Source organism: Oncorhynchus nerka, linkage group LG6 (assembly GCF_034236695.1).
Source record: "Oncorhynchus nerka isolate Pitt River linkage group LG6, Oner_Uvic_2.0, whole genome shotgun sequence".
In the NCBI taxonomy this organism is placed as follows: domain Eukaryota; kingdom Metazoa; phylum Chordata; class Actinopteri; order Salmoniformes; family Salmonidae; genus Oncorhynchus; species Oncorhynchus nerka.
In genome coordinates, this window is record NC_088401.1 from 3,111,069 (window position 1) to 3,127,982 (window position 16,914).

Consider the following 16,914-nt stretch of genomic DNA (forward strand, 5'->3'; position numbering starts at 1 on the left):
GTTACAAGAAAAATCATATGAACATTTGAGCCAAGGTTGAGATTAAAGTTGACTACATTTAAAGTAGCCCGTTGTACGGACTGATATTATAGTGTATGAACCAAATAGTCAGGATTGTATAGCAAATTACATAGGAAACAATCTCAATGGCTCGGTAAATGGAATAGAGTTGATCTGTAATATGGGTCATTTAAGCAGGGAGGGTGAACTGTTATGCCTATGTAGTTTATATCATAAATCAAGAACCAATGGTAAGGTAGTATATAGGAGAGTTTTGTTTAGCCATTACGCTACGTAGTATGTTAGATCTATTAACTAATGCACACAGCTCTGCGGTGGAGGGTCTTACCGACAGCTGCCATGCGTCCAAACACCACGTTGTTGTCTAACCTCCATTGGGGAAGCCTGGTTCTCGACGAGGGTTTGGATGACTAATAAACACTGAACAGAAATACAAATGCAGCATGTAAAGTGTTGGTCCCATGTTTCATAAACTGAAAATAAAAAGATCCCAGAAATGTGCCATACTCACAAAAAAGCTTAATTCTCTGAAATGTTGTGCACAAATTTGTTTACATCCCCTGTTCTTGAGCATTTCTCCTTTATAATCCATCAAAAATAATCCATTTCTAATTTCTCCAAGATAATCCATCCACCTGACAGGTGTGGCAATATCAAGAAGCTGATTAAACAGCATGATCATTACACAGGTGCACCTTGTGCTGAGGACAGTTAAAGGTCCCTCTAAAATGTACGGTTTTGTCACACAATTCTTCCAACCGGCCTTACAACTGCAGATCCTGTGTGTGGTGTCACGCGGGCGGGCGGTTTGCTGATGTCAATGTTGTGAACAGAGTGCCCCATGATGGCGATGGGGTTATGGTATGGGCAGGCATAAACTGAGGACAACAAACACAATTGTATTTTATCAATGGCGATTTGAAAGCTCAAAAATACAGTGACGAGATCCTGAGGCCCATTTTATTAAGTTATCTGTGACCAACAGATGCATATCTGTATTCCCAGTCATGTGAAATCCATAGATTAGGGCCTAATGAATGTATTCCCAGTCATGTGAAATCCATAGATTAGGGCCTAATGAATGTATTCCCAGTCATGGTGAAATCCATAGATTAGGGCAATGAATGTATTCCCAGTCATGTGAAATCCATAGATTAGGGCTAATGAATATTCCCAGTCATGGTGAAATCCATAGATTAGGGCCTAATGAATGTATTCCCAGTCATGTGAAATCCATAGATTAGGGCCTAATGAATGTATTCCCAGTCATGTGGAATCCATAGATTAGAAATCCAGTCATGTGAAATCCATAGATTAGGGCCTAATGAATGTATTCCCAGTCATGTGAAATCCATAGATTAGGGCCTAATGAATGTATTCCCAGTCATGGTGAAATCCATAGATTAGGGCCTAATGAATGTATTCCCAGTCATGTGAAATCCATAGATTAGGGCCTAATGAATGTATTCCCAGTCATGTGGAATCCATAGATTAGGGCCTAATGAATGTATTCCCAGTCATGTGAAATCCATAGATTAGGGCCTAATGAATGTATTCCCAGTCATGTGAAATCCATAGATTAGGGCCTAATGAATGTATTCCCATGTGGAATCTCATGTGGAATCCATAGATTAGGGCCTAATGAATGTATTCCCAGTCATGTGGAATCTATAGATTAGGACCTAATAGATTCCCAGTTAGGACCTAATGCATGAATGTATTCCCAGTCATGTGGAATCTATAGATTAGGGCCTAATGAATGTATTCCCAGTCATGTGGAATCTATTCCCAGATGTGGAATCTAGGACCCTAATGAATGTATTCCCAGTCATGTGACCTCCATAGATTAGGACCTAATGAATGTATTCCCAGTCATGTGGAATCTATAGATTAGGACCTAATGAATGTATTCCCAGTCATGTGGAATCCATAGATTAGGACCTAATGAATGTATTCCCAGTCATGTGGAATCTATAGATTAGGGCCTAATGAATGTATTCCCAGTCATGTGGAATCTATAGATTAGGGCCTAATGAATGTATTCCATCAGATCCATAGATTAGGACCTAATGAATGTATTCCCAGTCATGTGGAATCTAGATAGGACCTATGAATGTATTCCCAGTCATGTGGAATCCCTAATGAATGTATTCCCAGTCATGTGAAATCCATAGATTAGGGCCTAATGAATGTATTCCCAGTCATGTGGAATCTATAGATTAGGACCTAATGAATGTATTCCCAGTCATGTGGAATCCATAGATTAGGGCCTAATGAATGTATTCCCAGTCATGTGACCTCCAAAGATTAGGGCCTCAGTGTAACTCAGTGAAATCTTTTAAATTGTTGCATGTTGCGTTTATATATTTTGTTCAGTATATTTTAACTCCTTTATGCTGTAAAGTGGAAGGTCAGTGTTTTAATCTGTCTATCACAGTATATACAGTATTTAGCTACACATACCGCTCTTATTGATGCACCTATTAACTTCTCAAAGAACATTCACTACATAGTGTCATGACTGTTTATATAGTAGACATGGAAGAGCTATAATGCTATTTAAATTGAACTAAGATACAATATTAGGCCTATGAGAGTTGATCGTATCAGGACTGGTGGGGTCTGAAATATGATTCTCAGCCAGACTCACACAACAATATGTGTCCACAAGGAATTAAGTCAAATCAAATTGTATTTGTCATACAGGGAAATGCTTACTTACATACAAGCCCTTAACCAACAAATCCGTTTTTGGAAAATACAACCCCCAAAAAAAGTAAAAAAGATAAGAATAACAAATATTTAAAGAGCAGCAGTAAATAACAATAGCGGGGCTCTATGCAGGGGGGGGGGGGGGGGCCGGTAAAGAGTCACTGTGTTGAACGGAGGATACACCGAATTGAAGGTAATTTCTCTTCCGAAATACCCATGTCTGTTTCACAGCCTCTGGCTGTCACAGCACTGTATGTATTTATGGGCCAGTCTTAGAGTAGAAACACAACACAATCATCTGGGAAGGCTGGACAGCGTGATGCCAAAGGTAATAACAACACAAAGTTCAATTCATTGCATCTGTTAGACAGGGAGTCTACACAGTGGACTTCAATATAAATGTGAGGAATTTGGTGATAAAATGTCCACTGCTTTGAATCGAGTTGGAGGCAACAACCGGAAGTGGAGGAAGGCAAATTATTTCAAGATTGAGCTGTTACCTGGAGGGAGGTGGCTAATCTTTTCTTTTGTTTACATCATCTCTGATCTGCTTTATAAAATGTATAAATACTTCATGTCCATCATTTAAATCGATAATGAAATGGATACCAATTTAACAATTAAGCATCTTCTGTTTTGGCCCAAAAATGAGGCAACGCTAGTAAGCTAATTTGGTGCCAGTAGTGCTCCTATCAGCATGCCCAAGTGGGGATCCGCCCCTTAATAAGGATCCGCCCCTTTATGTTAAATGTTCGCCTAAAATAACATACCCAAATCTAACTGCCTGTAGCTCAGGACCTAAAATAACATACCCAAATCTAACTGCATGTAGCTCAGGACCTAAAATAACATACCCAAATCTAACTGCCTGTAGCTCAGGACCTAAAATAACATACCCAAATCTAACTGCCTGTAGCTCAGGACCCAAAATAACCTGTAGCTCAGGACCCAAATCTAACTGCCTGTAGCTCAGGACCTAAAATAACATACCCAAATCTAACTGCCTGTAGCTCAGGACCTAAAATAACATACCCAAATCTAACTGCCTGTAGCTCAGGACCTAAAATAACATACCCAAATCTAACTGCCTGTAACTCAGGACCTGAAGCAAGGATATGCATATTCTTGCTACAGGTTGAAAGGAAACACTTTGAAGTGTGTGTAAATGTGAAATAAATGTAGGAGAATATAACACATTAGATCTGGTAAAAGACAATACAAAGAAAAAACAACTGTTCTTTTGTATTTTTTTTGTACCATCATCTTTGAAATGCAAGAGAAAAGCCATAATGTATTATTCCAGGCCAGGTGCAATTTAGATGTTGACCACTAGATGGCAGCAGTGTATGTGCAGAGTTTTAGACTGATACAATGAACAATTGCGTTTCTGTTCAAAATGTATCAAGACTGCACAAACGTGCCTAATTTGTTTATTAATAACTTTTCATGTTCAAAATTGTGCACTCTCCTCAAACAATAGCATGGTATTATTTTACTGTAAAAGCTACTGTAAAGTGGACAGTGCAGTTTGAGTAACAAGAATTTAAGCTTCCTGCCAATATCAGATATGTCCATGTTCGGGGAAATGTTCTTGTTACTTACAACCTCATGCTAATCGCATTAGCCTACGTTAGCTCAACAGTTCCTGTGAAAGGGACACCGATCCTGAAGAAGATTTATCAATTAAATACATCAACAACAACCGATGACATTGAGTATAAAATAAGGAGTTAAAACAAAGGCATTAATTTTTTTCAGCAATGGTGCTATCTGAGGCCTACTGATCTTAAGACAGTTGTATCTTACCTCCTTCCGACCACACCTGCATACATCTGCATTCTCTATCACGTGACATAGGGCCACACAATGTACACAGCACATGACACAATCTCAACTGTGGATCTGAGACGTTGGAAAAAGACACATGGGTAAGTTCACCAAAAAGGTAGGAATGTTGTTAAACGTTTTGAAGAACTGTGGGGTAAAACTGCCTGTCAGAATAGCTAAACAAATTGTCCTAGCTGTAGTGTTGTGCTAACCTAAATGTAATTGTGCAACTACACCAGAACGCTGGGTTTGGCTGCTCTGAAATTCCCTTTATAATTAGGCTACTGCTACTCAATGACAATATACAATCCCGTTGCTTGCGCTATTTAAGCAAAGCTTGGCTTGCAGTAGGTCTAGGATACACCCTGTCACCCTGTAGAGAAAGGAAAGGAAACATCAACACACTTCAAAGCTTCTCTTTCCTCTGTTCTCTTTAGAAGACACAAACAGGTGTGGCTAGAAAACATATTCACCATTTATATATGAGTCCATTTTCATTAGGTTTAAAGCCTTACTGATAGGAGCCGGTTTTCAGAATGTAAATACCCGGTAAAAAAAAAAAAAATGGGACACGTTAGATTGTACAACAACAGTTGACTGAATAATCTATTTTTTTAAATCCCAGATTTCAAAATTTAGAGAGTGACGTTACGGAGACCATATTAAATGAACCGAGAACAAGCAACTCCTATGAACACTAGGTGTGGTTGTCGGTTGCCATGGACTCCTGCTGGAAGTCAACTTGAACAGTTTGAGGACATCTCTATCATGTCCTAATTACAAAGGAAGAAAACTTTCCCTCTCGGTTCAGAGCACAATAATAATGAGGTCAGTGATTATGTTAATTGAAGTCGTTTCTCTACAACATATCTGTGTGTCTAATTCTAATCTAAGAAGAGAACAAGATACCTTCCCCAAGGGTACAGAATATGTTTTGTATCTTTAATGACAATCTGTTAGGATTTGTGGTACTTTAATTCAACTCATGCCAAGACCTAAACGCGTCCTAATGTAAAACTATTGATGTCTTAAAATATTTTGAAACAATAAATTCGAATTTCCTTCGATTCACCAGGCTACACAAAAAAAATATTATGTAACAGAATAACACGATTTGTTATTTCACATTATTGCCTATTCAAAAATGGTTTCGCTCAAAGCTCAACGATGCATAGATTTTAGTTAGGCTACAACAAAATAAATAAATCCACATGAGAAATATTTTGTCCAAATTTAATTAATTAATTAATTGCATGTAGTGTCACATAAAATAAATGAATAGAAGTTCAATGAAATATTCACATCAGCTATACATATATATGGTATATCTAATCTATAACCTTTGGTAGTGCGCATGCTCCTGTATTTATAATAGATAACCGTTGGTAGTGCGCATGTTCCTGTATTTATAATAGATAACCGTTGGTAGTGCGCATGCTCCTGTATTTATAATAGATAACCGTTGGTAGTGCGCATGCTCCTGTATTTATAATAGATAACCGTTGGTAGTGCTCCTGCATTTATAATAGATAACCGTTGGTAGTGCGCATGCTCCTATTTATAATAGATAACCGTTGGTAGTGCGCATGCTCCTGTATTTATAATAGATAACCGTCTCTAGTGCGCATGTTCCTGTATTTATAATAGATAACCGTTGGTCTGCGCATGCTCCTGTATTTATAATAGATAACCGTCTCTGTCTCTGTCTCTTTATAATAGTCTCTGTCTCTATTTATAATCTGTCTCTGTCTCTGTCTCTGTCTCTCTCTCGTTCTCTCTCTGTCTCTGTCTCTGTCTCTGTCTCCTCTCTCTCTCTCTCTGTCTCTCCCTCTCTCCCTCTCTCTCTCTCTCTGTCTCTCTCTCTCTCTCTCTCTCTCTCTCTCTCTCTCTCTCTATGTCTCTCTCTCTCTCTCTCTCTCTCTCTCTCTCTCTCTCTCTCTCTCTCTCTCTCTTAATGAAGAGGATATAAAATACCAACCCTAACCTAATAGGATTTAATTTACAAAACAACGAAATAGCATTTATGTTTTATTGCCTTCTACAAGTGTAATTAAAAACGGTTTAGCATACATGAGATAACTAGTCAAATGGCCTGTGCCATAAAAAAGGAGAGGTAAATAAAAACATAGCAAAAAAAACGCAGGCCTACCGACATGACTTCTGTGTGTCATAAAACAACGAAGATTAACAACTTAAATTGGCGGCTTAATTTGTACAGTTGACATGATGCCTTCTGTAGGGGACGGATGGTGATGTTTTTCTAGCCCTAAACCACTGCATCATGGTGGGAAACAACGGCCCAGGGAGAAAGCTACCCCTGGCCTACCCCTGTCGCAAACATCTAATTGGAATGAACCCATTTAGCAACATGTCAGGGAAAGGCGACAACATGGACAATGTCAGCGCCTCTACAAATCTTCTGTGGTCTAAACTTAATAGCGTGTCACTGTGCCTGTCCAGCGCCACTACTGACTGGTTGGTGTCTCAGACAGCTATCTGCGTGACTCATGGTACATGACCGTTCTTTATTTAGCTGCTGGGCGATTCGGGCGAATCGCAGGGGGAAAAAGGTGGAACATACATACAGCTATACTGCATGATGGCAGGAAACGCGCGTCAACCCTTATTCCGCTTTGGGTTGGGTCTGGCAGGAAGTGACCAGTCCGTTGAAAGGCATTATGCCAATCATTTGATATTATATAAAGACTTGACTATTGTTTTTATTAACTCATGAAAGACCGGTAAAGACCTCTGAATCAGACTGAACACGGTAATTAACGAGCCTACCTCCACTAATTATTCCTTTATCCATATGAGTGCTAATATCCTAGACATGAGTTCCAATTATTTCTAATGACACATACAATGGTTTCTAATTATAAGCGAAGGTGTTCATATCATTTACCTATAGACAAATATATAATCCACACTGCGCCATGTCTGACCCAGGAGCCCACGTACAACCTCACCCAGGCTGTAAACGAGGAGGTTGGCTACTAAGAGCCTTATAACGTTCCTTTTTTAATTATTTTTAAATGAATTGATCCAAAATGAAAAGTCAGAATACCAATAACGTTCTCGAATCGAGAACTCAACATATTAATATTAAGAATATGGGGCCTATTTGATACAGAACTAACTAATTCTACTCTATTCATTTCTAACGCGATATGTCTTTCTATGCTCGTTGACGTTTAACGCGTACAATTGGTATCTTCAAGTGAGCTGCAAACAATGCAAATTATTACGACATTAGTGTTGCATTAACTTTCCCGTTAGAATGTCTTTCCACGGTCTTTCCACGGTAGTAATATATCAGAATATATATATATATATATATTCCATACACATCTGACGCGCTCATGTCAGCTTTACGCGGAGCATGAATATGGAGTTTTCCATACCACCTCTCAAACTTCAACTCCGCAGCACACAGCGGCTCAGGCAGATCAACCTATCAGAGGCGAGCCTTTTGAACAGAGCCGAGACAGCCGAGAAGTCAGCCAAAGGGCACGCGCATGTGAATTGAGGAAGAGAGAGAGAAAAAGTCCAACTACCTTTACATTGGAGAAAGGGCAGGAATTGCCCCTCTCACATCCATCTCTGCCTAACAGCTAGACGGCAACCCGAGAGGTTCATTGTAGGGTTGATATGATTCACTGTCCACTGCACGGCTTGGGAATACGGATATTTATCTCTGAAAAAGGATACACAGTGGCCTTGGGAAGGGTGCAGCATAGTTCAGACATATATAGCACAATACGCATCGATACAAACAGGTTTACCCATCATCAAAGGTTTCCTTTAAATGGTATGTATATGTCAGAAAATAGCGTTGTCATTTAACCAAGATCGTAAGTAGGTGGATGGAAAACATTAAGGATATGAAGGGCCCTTGGCAGCGGCTCTCTGATCTGTAAACGCAGGATGTCTTTATTTGCCTTGGGTTCATGAAAAGAAACCACACAGAAGAGATAACGACACGATAACAAACAGAACATTAGCAGAATCATCACAATCATTATAATAAATACACATTTCTGCCAAGGTCAACAAAAAAAAAAAAACGTGTAATCACACCGATGCTTTTTTTTTTTTCACCTGTTACCATAATAAGGACTAAACTATCCAAACTAAAGACACAAATGTTCAATCATCAGATCAATTGTCTATTGGGAAAATCTGCGCACTAAACATGTCTACACCATCATTGAGGTGGGGGGGAAACACATACGCTACCCTATACATATCAGCATGTAGTCTTACGACTAAATATGTATCTTATTCATTTAGTTAACACCGTGGGATGAACATGTGGAACCGTGGACGGGCAGTCATGATTCATCAAGTGGCACAACCGCCTTCCTTCTCTTCTCCGACTGGGTCTCCGTGTACCTCCGGGGCTCCATGTACTGCCGGGTTCAACCAACGCCTCAGCTCGAGTACATAGACTAGTCAACTCAGTAACTTGATACTAGACTAATCCTTCCTGCAGCCTGGCAACTATGTTAATAACTTGACAGATTTGAGGATTGTATAGGCCAACATCAAGTGCGCATTAGAAACAAGTTGCCAGGTTTACACTCCAACACCCAATCAGAAAAAAAAAGGTTAGGGTATAACAATAACGAACATAATCATACAGAATGTCTTCTAAATTTTGTTCAGAACTTGAAATAACTCTGAAATGATGAAACACATTGTCTTGTATATATATATATATTGGAAAATGTAAGCAGCTATTTGGTAGCTAACGGCTTTGTTCGATAGTTAGTATTACCCGTTTTGTAGGTCTGTTAGTCAAATAATAAAACCTTGATTTCCATTAACATCTTAATTGAATATTTGACGTCTATATTATAATTGGACCATACTATGCTATAATCATATTTGGAACAGGATATTTGACTTTGCAATAACCTGCGTGTTAAAGTTATAAAGTGACACATGTCTGTATTCATGGGTCAAATACTTTCCTGAACGTTTAAATATAATTCATAGTTGGAACGTGCAAGTTCGCATTAATTTCTATCATTGAAAACAACACACACAGCTCGGCCTGGGTTTAACTGGCTGCTAGCGCAAGTCATAAATATTCATTGACAAGCTAGGCGCACGGAGGGCTGGCGCCTGCGCTGTTCAAAGAAGAGCTTTAAACGCGACTCTGCTGTTTTCAGCTTGTTGTGACCGTTAAGAAACGTCGCAATACAGTCAACTGAACAAATTAAATTAGTGTGAACAAAACTGAAAGGATGAGATTTTCTTATTCCGTCGATTATACGGTTCATAAGAGCCCATGCACGCCGTGTTGGCTACACCGCCTGTCATTCAGACATCTTCGTCTGGAGACGAGAAGATTTCCATGTCAGCTATTTTTGTAAAGGAAGAATCTCAAATATTGATTCTACCAGATATATATATATATATATCGTTTACATTCCAAAATGTAAAACAAATGTAATTAAATTAGTCATAAACACACATAAACAATGTAATTGACATTTTACATTAAAAAACAGACATTGTCATGTGTTATTACAGAACAAAAGTAAACTATTAACATTTGAAAAGACTGAGAACAAATGTAGGACATTGGTAATTGTAGGACTATTGTGTTACTTTTTAGGCTATCACTACGACCCACAGTGTGTGGTTCTAAAGCCTGCATGGACAGAGTTATTACTAGTTGAATAAAATCGTCTTGAACTTGAGTAACCTAATGGAATCTCTGCATATACATGCTTTAGTAGTGTCTGTCTGTGTAGCGCTGACATTAGCATGAGGAGACCATGGTTGTCTCGTAGTTCAAGAAACTTTGCAGTTGAATTCAGCCTCGACACGCATTTGTTGCTTTTTCCAAAACCAGGTGTGCGATATAACGATATGATCTGGTAACATCTAATAATATTATAAAGTTATATTTGAGGCCTAGTGATATTTTAGTTCAAAATCAATGTTAAGGAAATTCAAGACCAGAGTCGATAAGCAAAGCTTTCTAGCTTTGTTGGAGAACGACCGGTCTTTTCAAACAAAACCAATGTCCTTCTATAATGCAAAACATATTTATGGGTATATGGTATACACAGCACTTTCTATAGCTGGTCTAATGATGCATGAATGAAAACGTATTGGCACTAGAATCTAAATAGAGTCGGAAAAGTCATTTTAGTACCGCCATTCATTTATCAGGAAAAAGAATGAATAGCCTGGCACGCAAAAATAATATGAATACATTTCAAACAAATCACCTTAGATATCATGAATTTCCGCCATTTAAATTACACACACACGAATGCACATACACACACTCTTACATTTTAAATCAAATGTTTTATATGGACTTGGAAAAGCACATAGTAATTCTTCTATTTCATCCTGGACCATGGTAACGTATTTTATAAAAACATATCATATTTCAACTCTTAGTTCCATCCTGTACGATTGCAAATCATTTTAATAAAAAAAAAAAAACAGATCTTATTTCAAATCTTATTTCAGAGGAAATGTTTAGGCGCGTAGTATTACTGTAAACTATATGTAAAAAAAATAAAACACATAAACACACTGCGTGAGGATTGTTACTGATGACTGATCAATTGAACATTGTGTGCAGGCCATTTGTCTTCGTCTTTTCTGTTAGAATTGTTTCGTCATTTTTCGGCCTGTCCAACGTGTCATGTTGTCAGCTGCAGACTGACAGATCGGGGATTATATGATTCTATTCTGTGTCGCCTTAGCGCACTGGCAGTGTTAACGACGCAGGCCAGGCTGGTGATCACTGGCGTCTGTCTGTTGACGTGAACCCTGCCTAATGGTCCGGTCAACCAGGCTGGCTACACCACGGAACAAAGACTACAACACTGACTCCAGAAGTCCCAACACTTCCTCGGCACATCCATCTGACACAGCTAGCTTTGAGAAACTGAATTACATCGACAACAATTAAGTAAAAACATAAACAATTTCGTTTACACAGACTGATAATTATATCCGTCACGATTAACCGTTTACATTCTCGAATTACTCGAGGGCAAGGACTGGTATGTTTTAATTATGGATTAACAGGAGACAAGGACAGGAATAATCAAATTACTTAACATTAATTCGTATTACTGAATTGGATTGTGCAAGCCTAAAAAGGCTAGCATGATGTGATTTAGGTGGTGCCCTTTGATAAGCAGTAGCTTATGATAGAGCAGTAGCTTAGCCTAGCCTGATAAGACCGTCCACACATCATGTCCCTTTAGTGATAGTCTAGGTGTTAGCCTAGCCTGATAAGACGGTCCGCATATCATGTCCCTTTAGTGATAGTCTAGGTGTTAGCCTAGCCTGATAAGACCACATCACGTCCCTTTAGTGATAGTCTAGGTGTTATGAAATGTGCACCACCTATTTGATTTGTGCCTCTGGGAACATGTCATTTAAAACGGTTACTTTTAGTATGATAGTTATTTCAATATAATACCTCATATATAGGCTTATCATGCTTTACGAAATGCCTAGTTCTCTATTTAAGTGTGTTGTTAATGATAATGGTATACATAGGTAATCACGAAGCAGTCATTTTGATGTCCAGTCATATTTAGACAGTAGGCGATGAGAAACAAAAAATATTGGAAGACAATAGTTGGTTGTATTTTTTTATGCTTTAATATAGTACGAAATGTAACCAAACATTTTGTGTAGACTAAATTCTACATAAGAGCGTATTTCTCCATAATTCCCGATCATTTCTAACGTTACCCTTTACATGCGGATAAATATGGAAAATTGAGCTATATACATGTAGGTAATACTGCCTTGACATTATCAAGGTAATGGACAAATAGTTTTTTAAAATATTTTATCACGTACATAAACAGATTGACACGGAGTTTCAGGCTTTCACTACACGATTTATCGACATGACATTAAATAACAGCAATGGTAAGTACTGTGCTACTCCAACTGGACCGTAGACGGAATGTGGCACCAAATACAAAAGCACATAAATAGACTAATAGTCGGTAAGGTCGACGTCATAGTGGAGACGGAAGTTATACTGAGTAATTCACATTGGGTACACATCAACTACAACATTCTGTTCAATCAACACTAGTCATCGCAATATTATTGGTAAAACCATCTCATTTTCCATATATCTAGGGACCACATTTTCACAAATGCCCTTAAACTGTGATATAACTATTTACAAAATAAAATATAACATGTTTGAACTGTGAATCTTTATGTACAAAGAAAATCAGGCCACGAACCGCAGATAGCATGCATTGAGATATCTTGCGTGCAGTCTTTCAAAAAAGAGCCGGGGGGGGGGGGGGGGGGGGGGATGTTTAAAAAAAACTTTAACTTGGTAGCTGGTCGTGCACCTTGTCCATGCATCACTCTGTCTCTCTCTCTGTAGCCATTAACCAACCATTTTGGCTTCCTTGTATTTTCTCTGTCCACGCATTTATAAGACTGACTTTCAAAGTCTTTGATTCCAAGCAGTCCTATTTCTGCAGTCTTTGTGAAAATATTTTACACGTACCATTCGTTAAAATTTGACGACAGCGTGGTGTGGTGACTGGTCGTGTGGTGTACTGTCGAGGTTGCCGGTGATATGGAACTGGAATTATGGTTCTCTGTGGACGGGGACACGATGGTGGGCGGCGTGGACGATTCGTACCCGGAACTGGCCGCTGGTGACGGTTGGGGTCCTTGCGTGGTAGCCTCGTGAACCTATGAGACAGAGCGAAAAAAAATAAAAATAACAACAGGACATTTTTACATTTGACAGTGTGCCTGTGTATTACTCATACGCTGCCATACTTTACGGTAATATGAAGGCTTAAAGTTCTCCGTAGTGAGAAGAAAATACACCGGCTAATTATATACATGTTAATGATAATCCATTTTTAATGAATAAACCAAGATCCTAAATTAAAATGCATGATGCAATATTTTGGAAATTATTACAGCGTGAAAGTTTTTATGAAAACACAACAGCTAGTTGTACTGCATCATACGTTCATATTTGCTGGAACGTATACACAGTATTTTCCTTCTTAACAATATCCAATATATGGACTTATTTATAGCACGCTAAATATTCAGAACAATTTTAAGTAGCCACGGATTAAAATAAAAGTGTAAGTTTAATATGTACCTTCATGTGTTTCCGCAGAGAGCTTGGATGTGTGTAGGACTTGTCGCATTGCTTGCAGAGATAAGGCTTGTCAGATGTATGGACGTGCATGTGTTTCTTCCGGTCGCTGCTGTTGGCAAACCGTCTGTCGCAGCCCTCAAACTCACACTTGAAAGGTTTTTCACCTTTAAAAAAAAAAAAAATGACACGACATAAACATTTTACACACGGAGAATATGAACTATGATACATTTTCATTTAACATGAACATTTCAGAGTTTCAGTTGTCACGTGGTTCAAGCACATTGTATAAAGATAACCTTATTTTCACTATTTATGATTTGTATAATGTGCGTAGGCCTATATATTGACACACACATTTTGTTGTGTTCGCATGTTTTACTTAGACCACTAAGATAAACAGTTCGCAACAGCATGCCACATATTTCACAAACCTATTATTGCATTATATTCATTGTTGAAAGTTTCAAAATACGAACAATAAAGTTATACTGTATATACAATTTAATAAATGCATTCCATATTGTTGACATTTTTTTTGTGCGTGTGTAAAAACGACAAAAACATTCCAGTTGATAAGCTACTCTAGCCTGTTACACAGTCAAATATGTCTTTAATTTAATAACAGATCATCGCTTTTGGAGCGGAAATTGCGATCATGCTTTTGAGTCGGGAATTTAAAAAAAAAAACATGTTACATTTCTTACCAGTGTGTGTCCTTTTGTGGATTTTCAGGTTCTCCGATCGGGCAAACACTTTTCCACAGCCGGGGAAGGGACATGGGAATGGTTTCTCTCCGGTGTGCACTCTGATATGATTTACCAGTTTGTATTTGGCTTTGAACGGTTTTCCTTCTCGGACGCACTCTTCCCAGAAGCAGATATGGTTAGACTGTTCCGGTCCCCCCACATGCTCCACTGTCAGGTGGGTCACGAGCTCGTGCATCGTGCTGAACGTTTTGTTGCAAGCCTTTTTGGGGTTCGACAACTGTTCGGGCTCGACCCACTTACAGATGAGCTCTTGTTTGATGGGCTGCCTCATGTATCGGAAGAAGGCCCCTGCCCCGTGGTGAGCCGCCATGTTCATGTTCATGGGGCCATAGCCGTGCAGCTGGGAGGAGGCGTAGTGGTCGGAGCGGGGGCTCGTAACATGGCCGTACTGGTCAGCCCGGCCGTACATGTCCCCGGTAAAGCCAAGCCGCATCTGGCTGTTGACGACATTTGATGATGCATGACTTGCGGCTTGCTCGTGGAGTCCCGGGAAGAGCAGGTGCCCCGCGGCATCGGAGTGTCCATGTGGCCCTGCAAAACTTCCCGCTGCGGAGGCAAACAGGCTGTGCTGCGCGCTGGTGGCATCCCCGAAGCCCCGGTTTCTGAAGAGAAAGTCCCGGGTGGAGTTGAAGGCTGCGGTGGAGTAGGAGCTGACGTGTGTCGGGTGGTGGTGGTGACCCAGGGCGGCAGCAGCGTAGCCGGGAGCCTGGGAGGAGAACGCCGTCTGGCCGGAGCCCAGGTCGTGGGAGCTGTGGTTGATTTTAAAAGCTCCCATCCCGTCTGCGAACGGATTTATCCCCAAAGCCACTTCTCTTTCTGTGACTTCGCCTGTTGAGTGATGCCTTGAGGAGCCGAACGTAGTGACTCCTATGGTGGGGTACTGGGGTCCTGCATCCAGAAGCATCTTCCGGCAGTCTACAACTCAATGAGGCGACTGAGAGCAGAAATAAAAAATCACGAACAGTTATTCTCTCACTTCTATACCTCTCTCGCTTTCTCTCTTTATGCAAAAGTCTCTCTCAGACCTTACAGGAGTACAAACTCCAATCCACCGGTTTTCTATTTACCTAAAACAAGAGTGGAATTTTCCCCCACACTAATTCTCATCCGATGCACACGCAAATCATGTACAATATTGTATTTTGCGGTTTATCTTCCTGTGGCGAAACTTTCACCTCCCCAGTCAGGCGGTGAGCTTCAGACTGATAGTCGCAATCATTCCTGCAGATAAATGAATTGAAAAGACAACACAGTCCACCCCTGATGAATGGAGAGGAAGGGGGGACCAAACATGTGACCCGGTACTCAGACGATCATTGGAGGAGGCCTTATCCCCCTACTAACATGCACCCATCAAATAACAATCCGCGTGCCGAGGCCCCTCTCCTATTGGTCCGTGTGCATCATCAATCCCAGGTATTGTGAGATTGCTGACTGTGGTTTTGGTTAAACGGCTGAATAACACAAGAAAGAAAGTTGAGAGAAATAAAAGCAACAATAGACGGTGTGAAAATGTAGACAGTCGTCGGCTATTCAGTCACACTATACACTGTAAAAGTCAAATGCATGCATGTTCCTCTATAACTAATGCATAGCAACAACTTTCCATACTAAAACACACTTTTTGTTAGGGAAGGGGGTGGCAAATGCTGATGTAGAGCATGGCTATTCGGTTGCATACCAAGAAGTCAATGTGTCGCTGAATGTTGTTGCTCAGCAAAGAGACTGGGGAGGCAGTATACCACACACTCTTTGTTGTTGATCCGGGATATTTGTTTGATTTCATAGGACACACGTTGAGGGCATGGCGATGTCTTTGTTGATTTCCATGGCAATCTTTGGATCCAGTCAAATTTCCGGAGGATGAAAGGGAACGGAAAAGACGGCTCGACTCCATTTCCCCCTCTCTATTCAAGTAGTTTAGGGAGTAGAGGCTGCATGGATACATACCACAAGGGAATATTACTACAAACAGCCAAAACGTCTATATGTGACTGTCACAAACACATTATAATAGGACTAATAATATACGAATTATCCTACAAGTGCCACGATTAAGTTATTTCATTTTTTTTTTTTTTTGTCAGTTCAAATCGGCTATAGGTCTATCTCGAAATAACAATCCATTGTCAATGTTGAAAAACACTGCAAGTAGCCTCACAATCCCAGGTAGGCTCACTCATCACTTCCTGTGCACACAGCACCTCTTTTATAAAGCTGTCCTCCAGTTGTACACTTCATGTGTTGCCATTTACACATCAGGTGTGACCATGGAAACGTCTACAGATGGAGGCTCTTAATCTGATCACTCTGTTACAGGAGAACGTCTACAGATGGAGGTTCTTAATCTGATCACTCTGTTACAGGAGAACGTCTACAGATGGAGGTTCTTAATCTGATCACTCTGTTACAGGAGAACGTCTACAGATGGAAACT

At 39.8% G+C, this 16,914-nt stretch overlaps 1 protein-coding gene across 1 annotated transcript; it reads right to left on the reverse strand.

The window, feature by feature from the left end:
- Nucleotides 1-8,475: 8,475 nt before the first annotated feature.
- LOC115121546 (zinc finger protein ZIC 1-like) lies at nucleotides 8,476-16,686 on the reverse strand. Its single transcript, XM_029650650.2, has 3 exons — nucleotides 14,416-16,686; nucleotides 13,709-13,872; nucleotides 8,476-13,281 (listed from the first exon to the last, which is right to left on the reverse strand). Exons 1-3 carry the CDS (start codon nucleotides 15,380-15,382, stop codon nucleotides 13,081-13,083), a joined length of 1,332 nt encoding a protein of 443 aa, XP_029506510.1. The 5' UTR covers nucleotides 15,383-16,686; the 3' UTR covers nucleotides 8,476-13,080.
- Nucleotides 16,687-16,914: the final 228 nt, after the last annotated feature.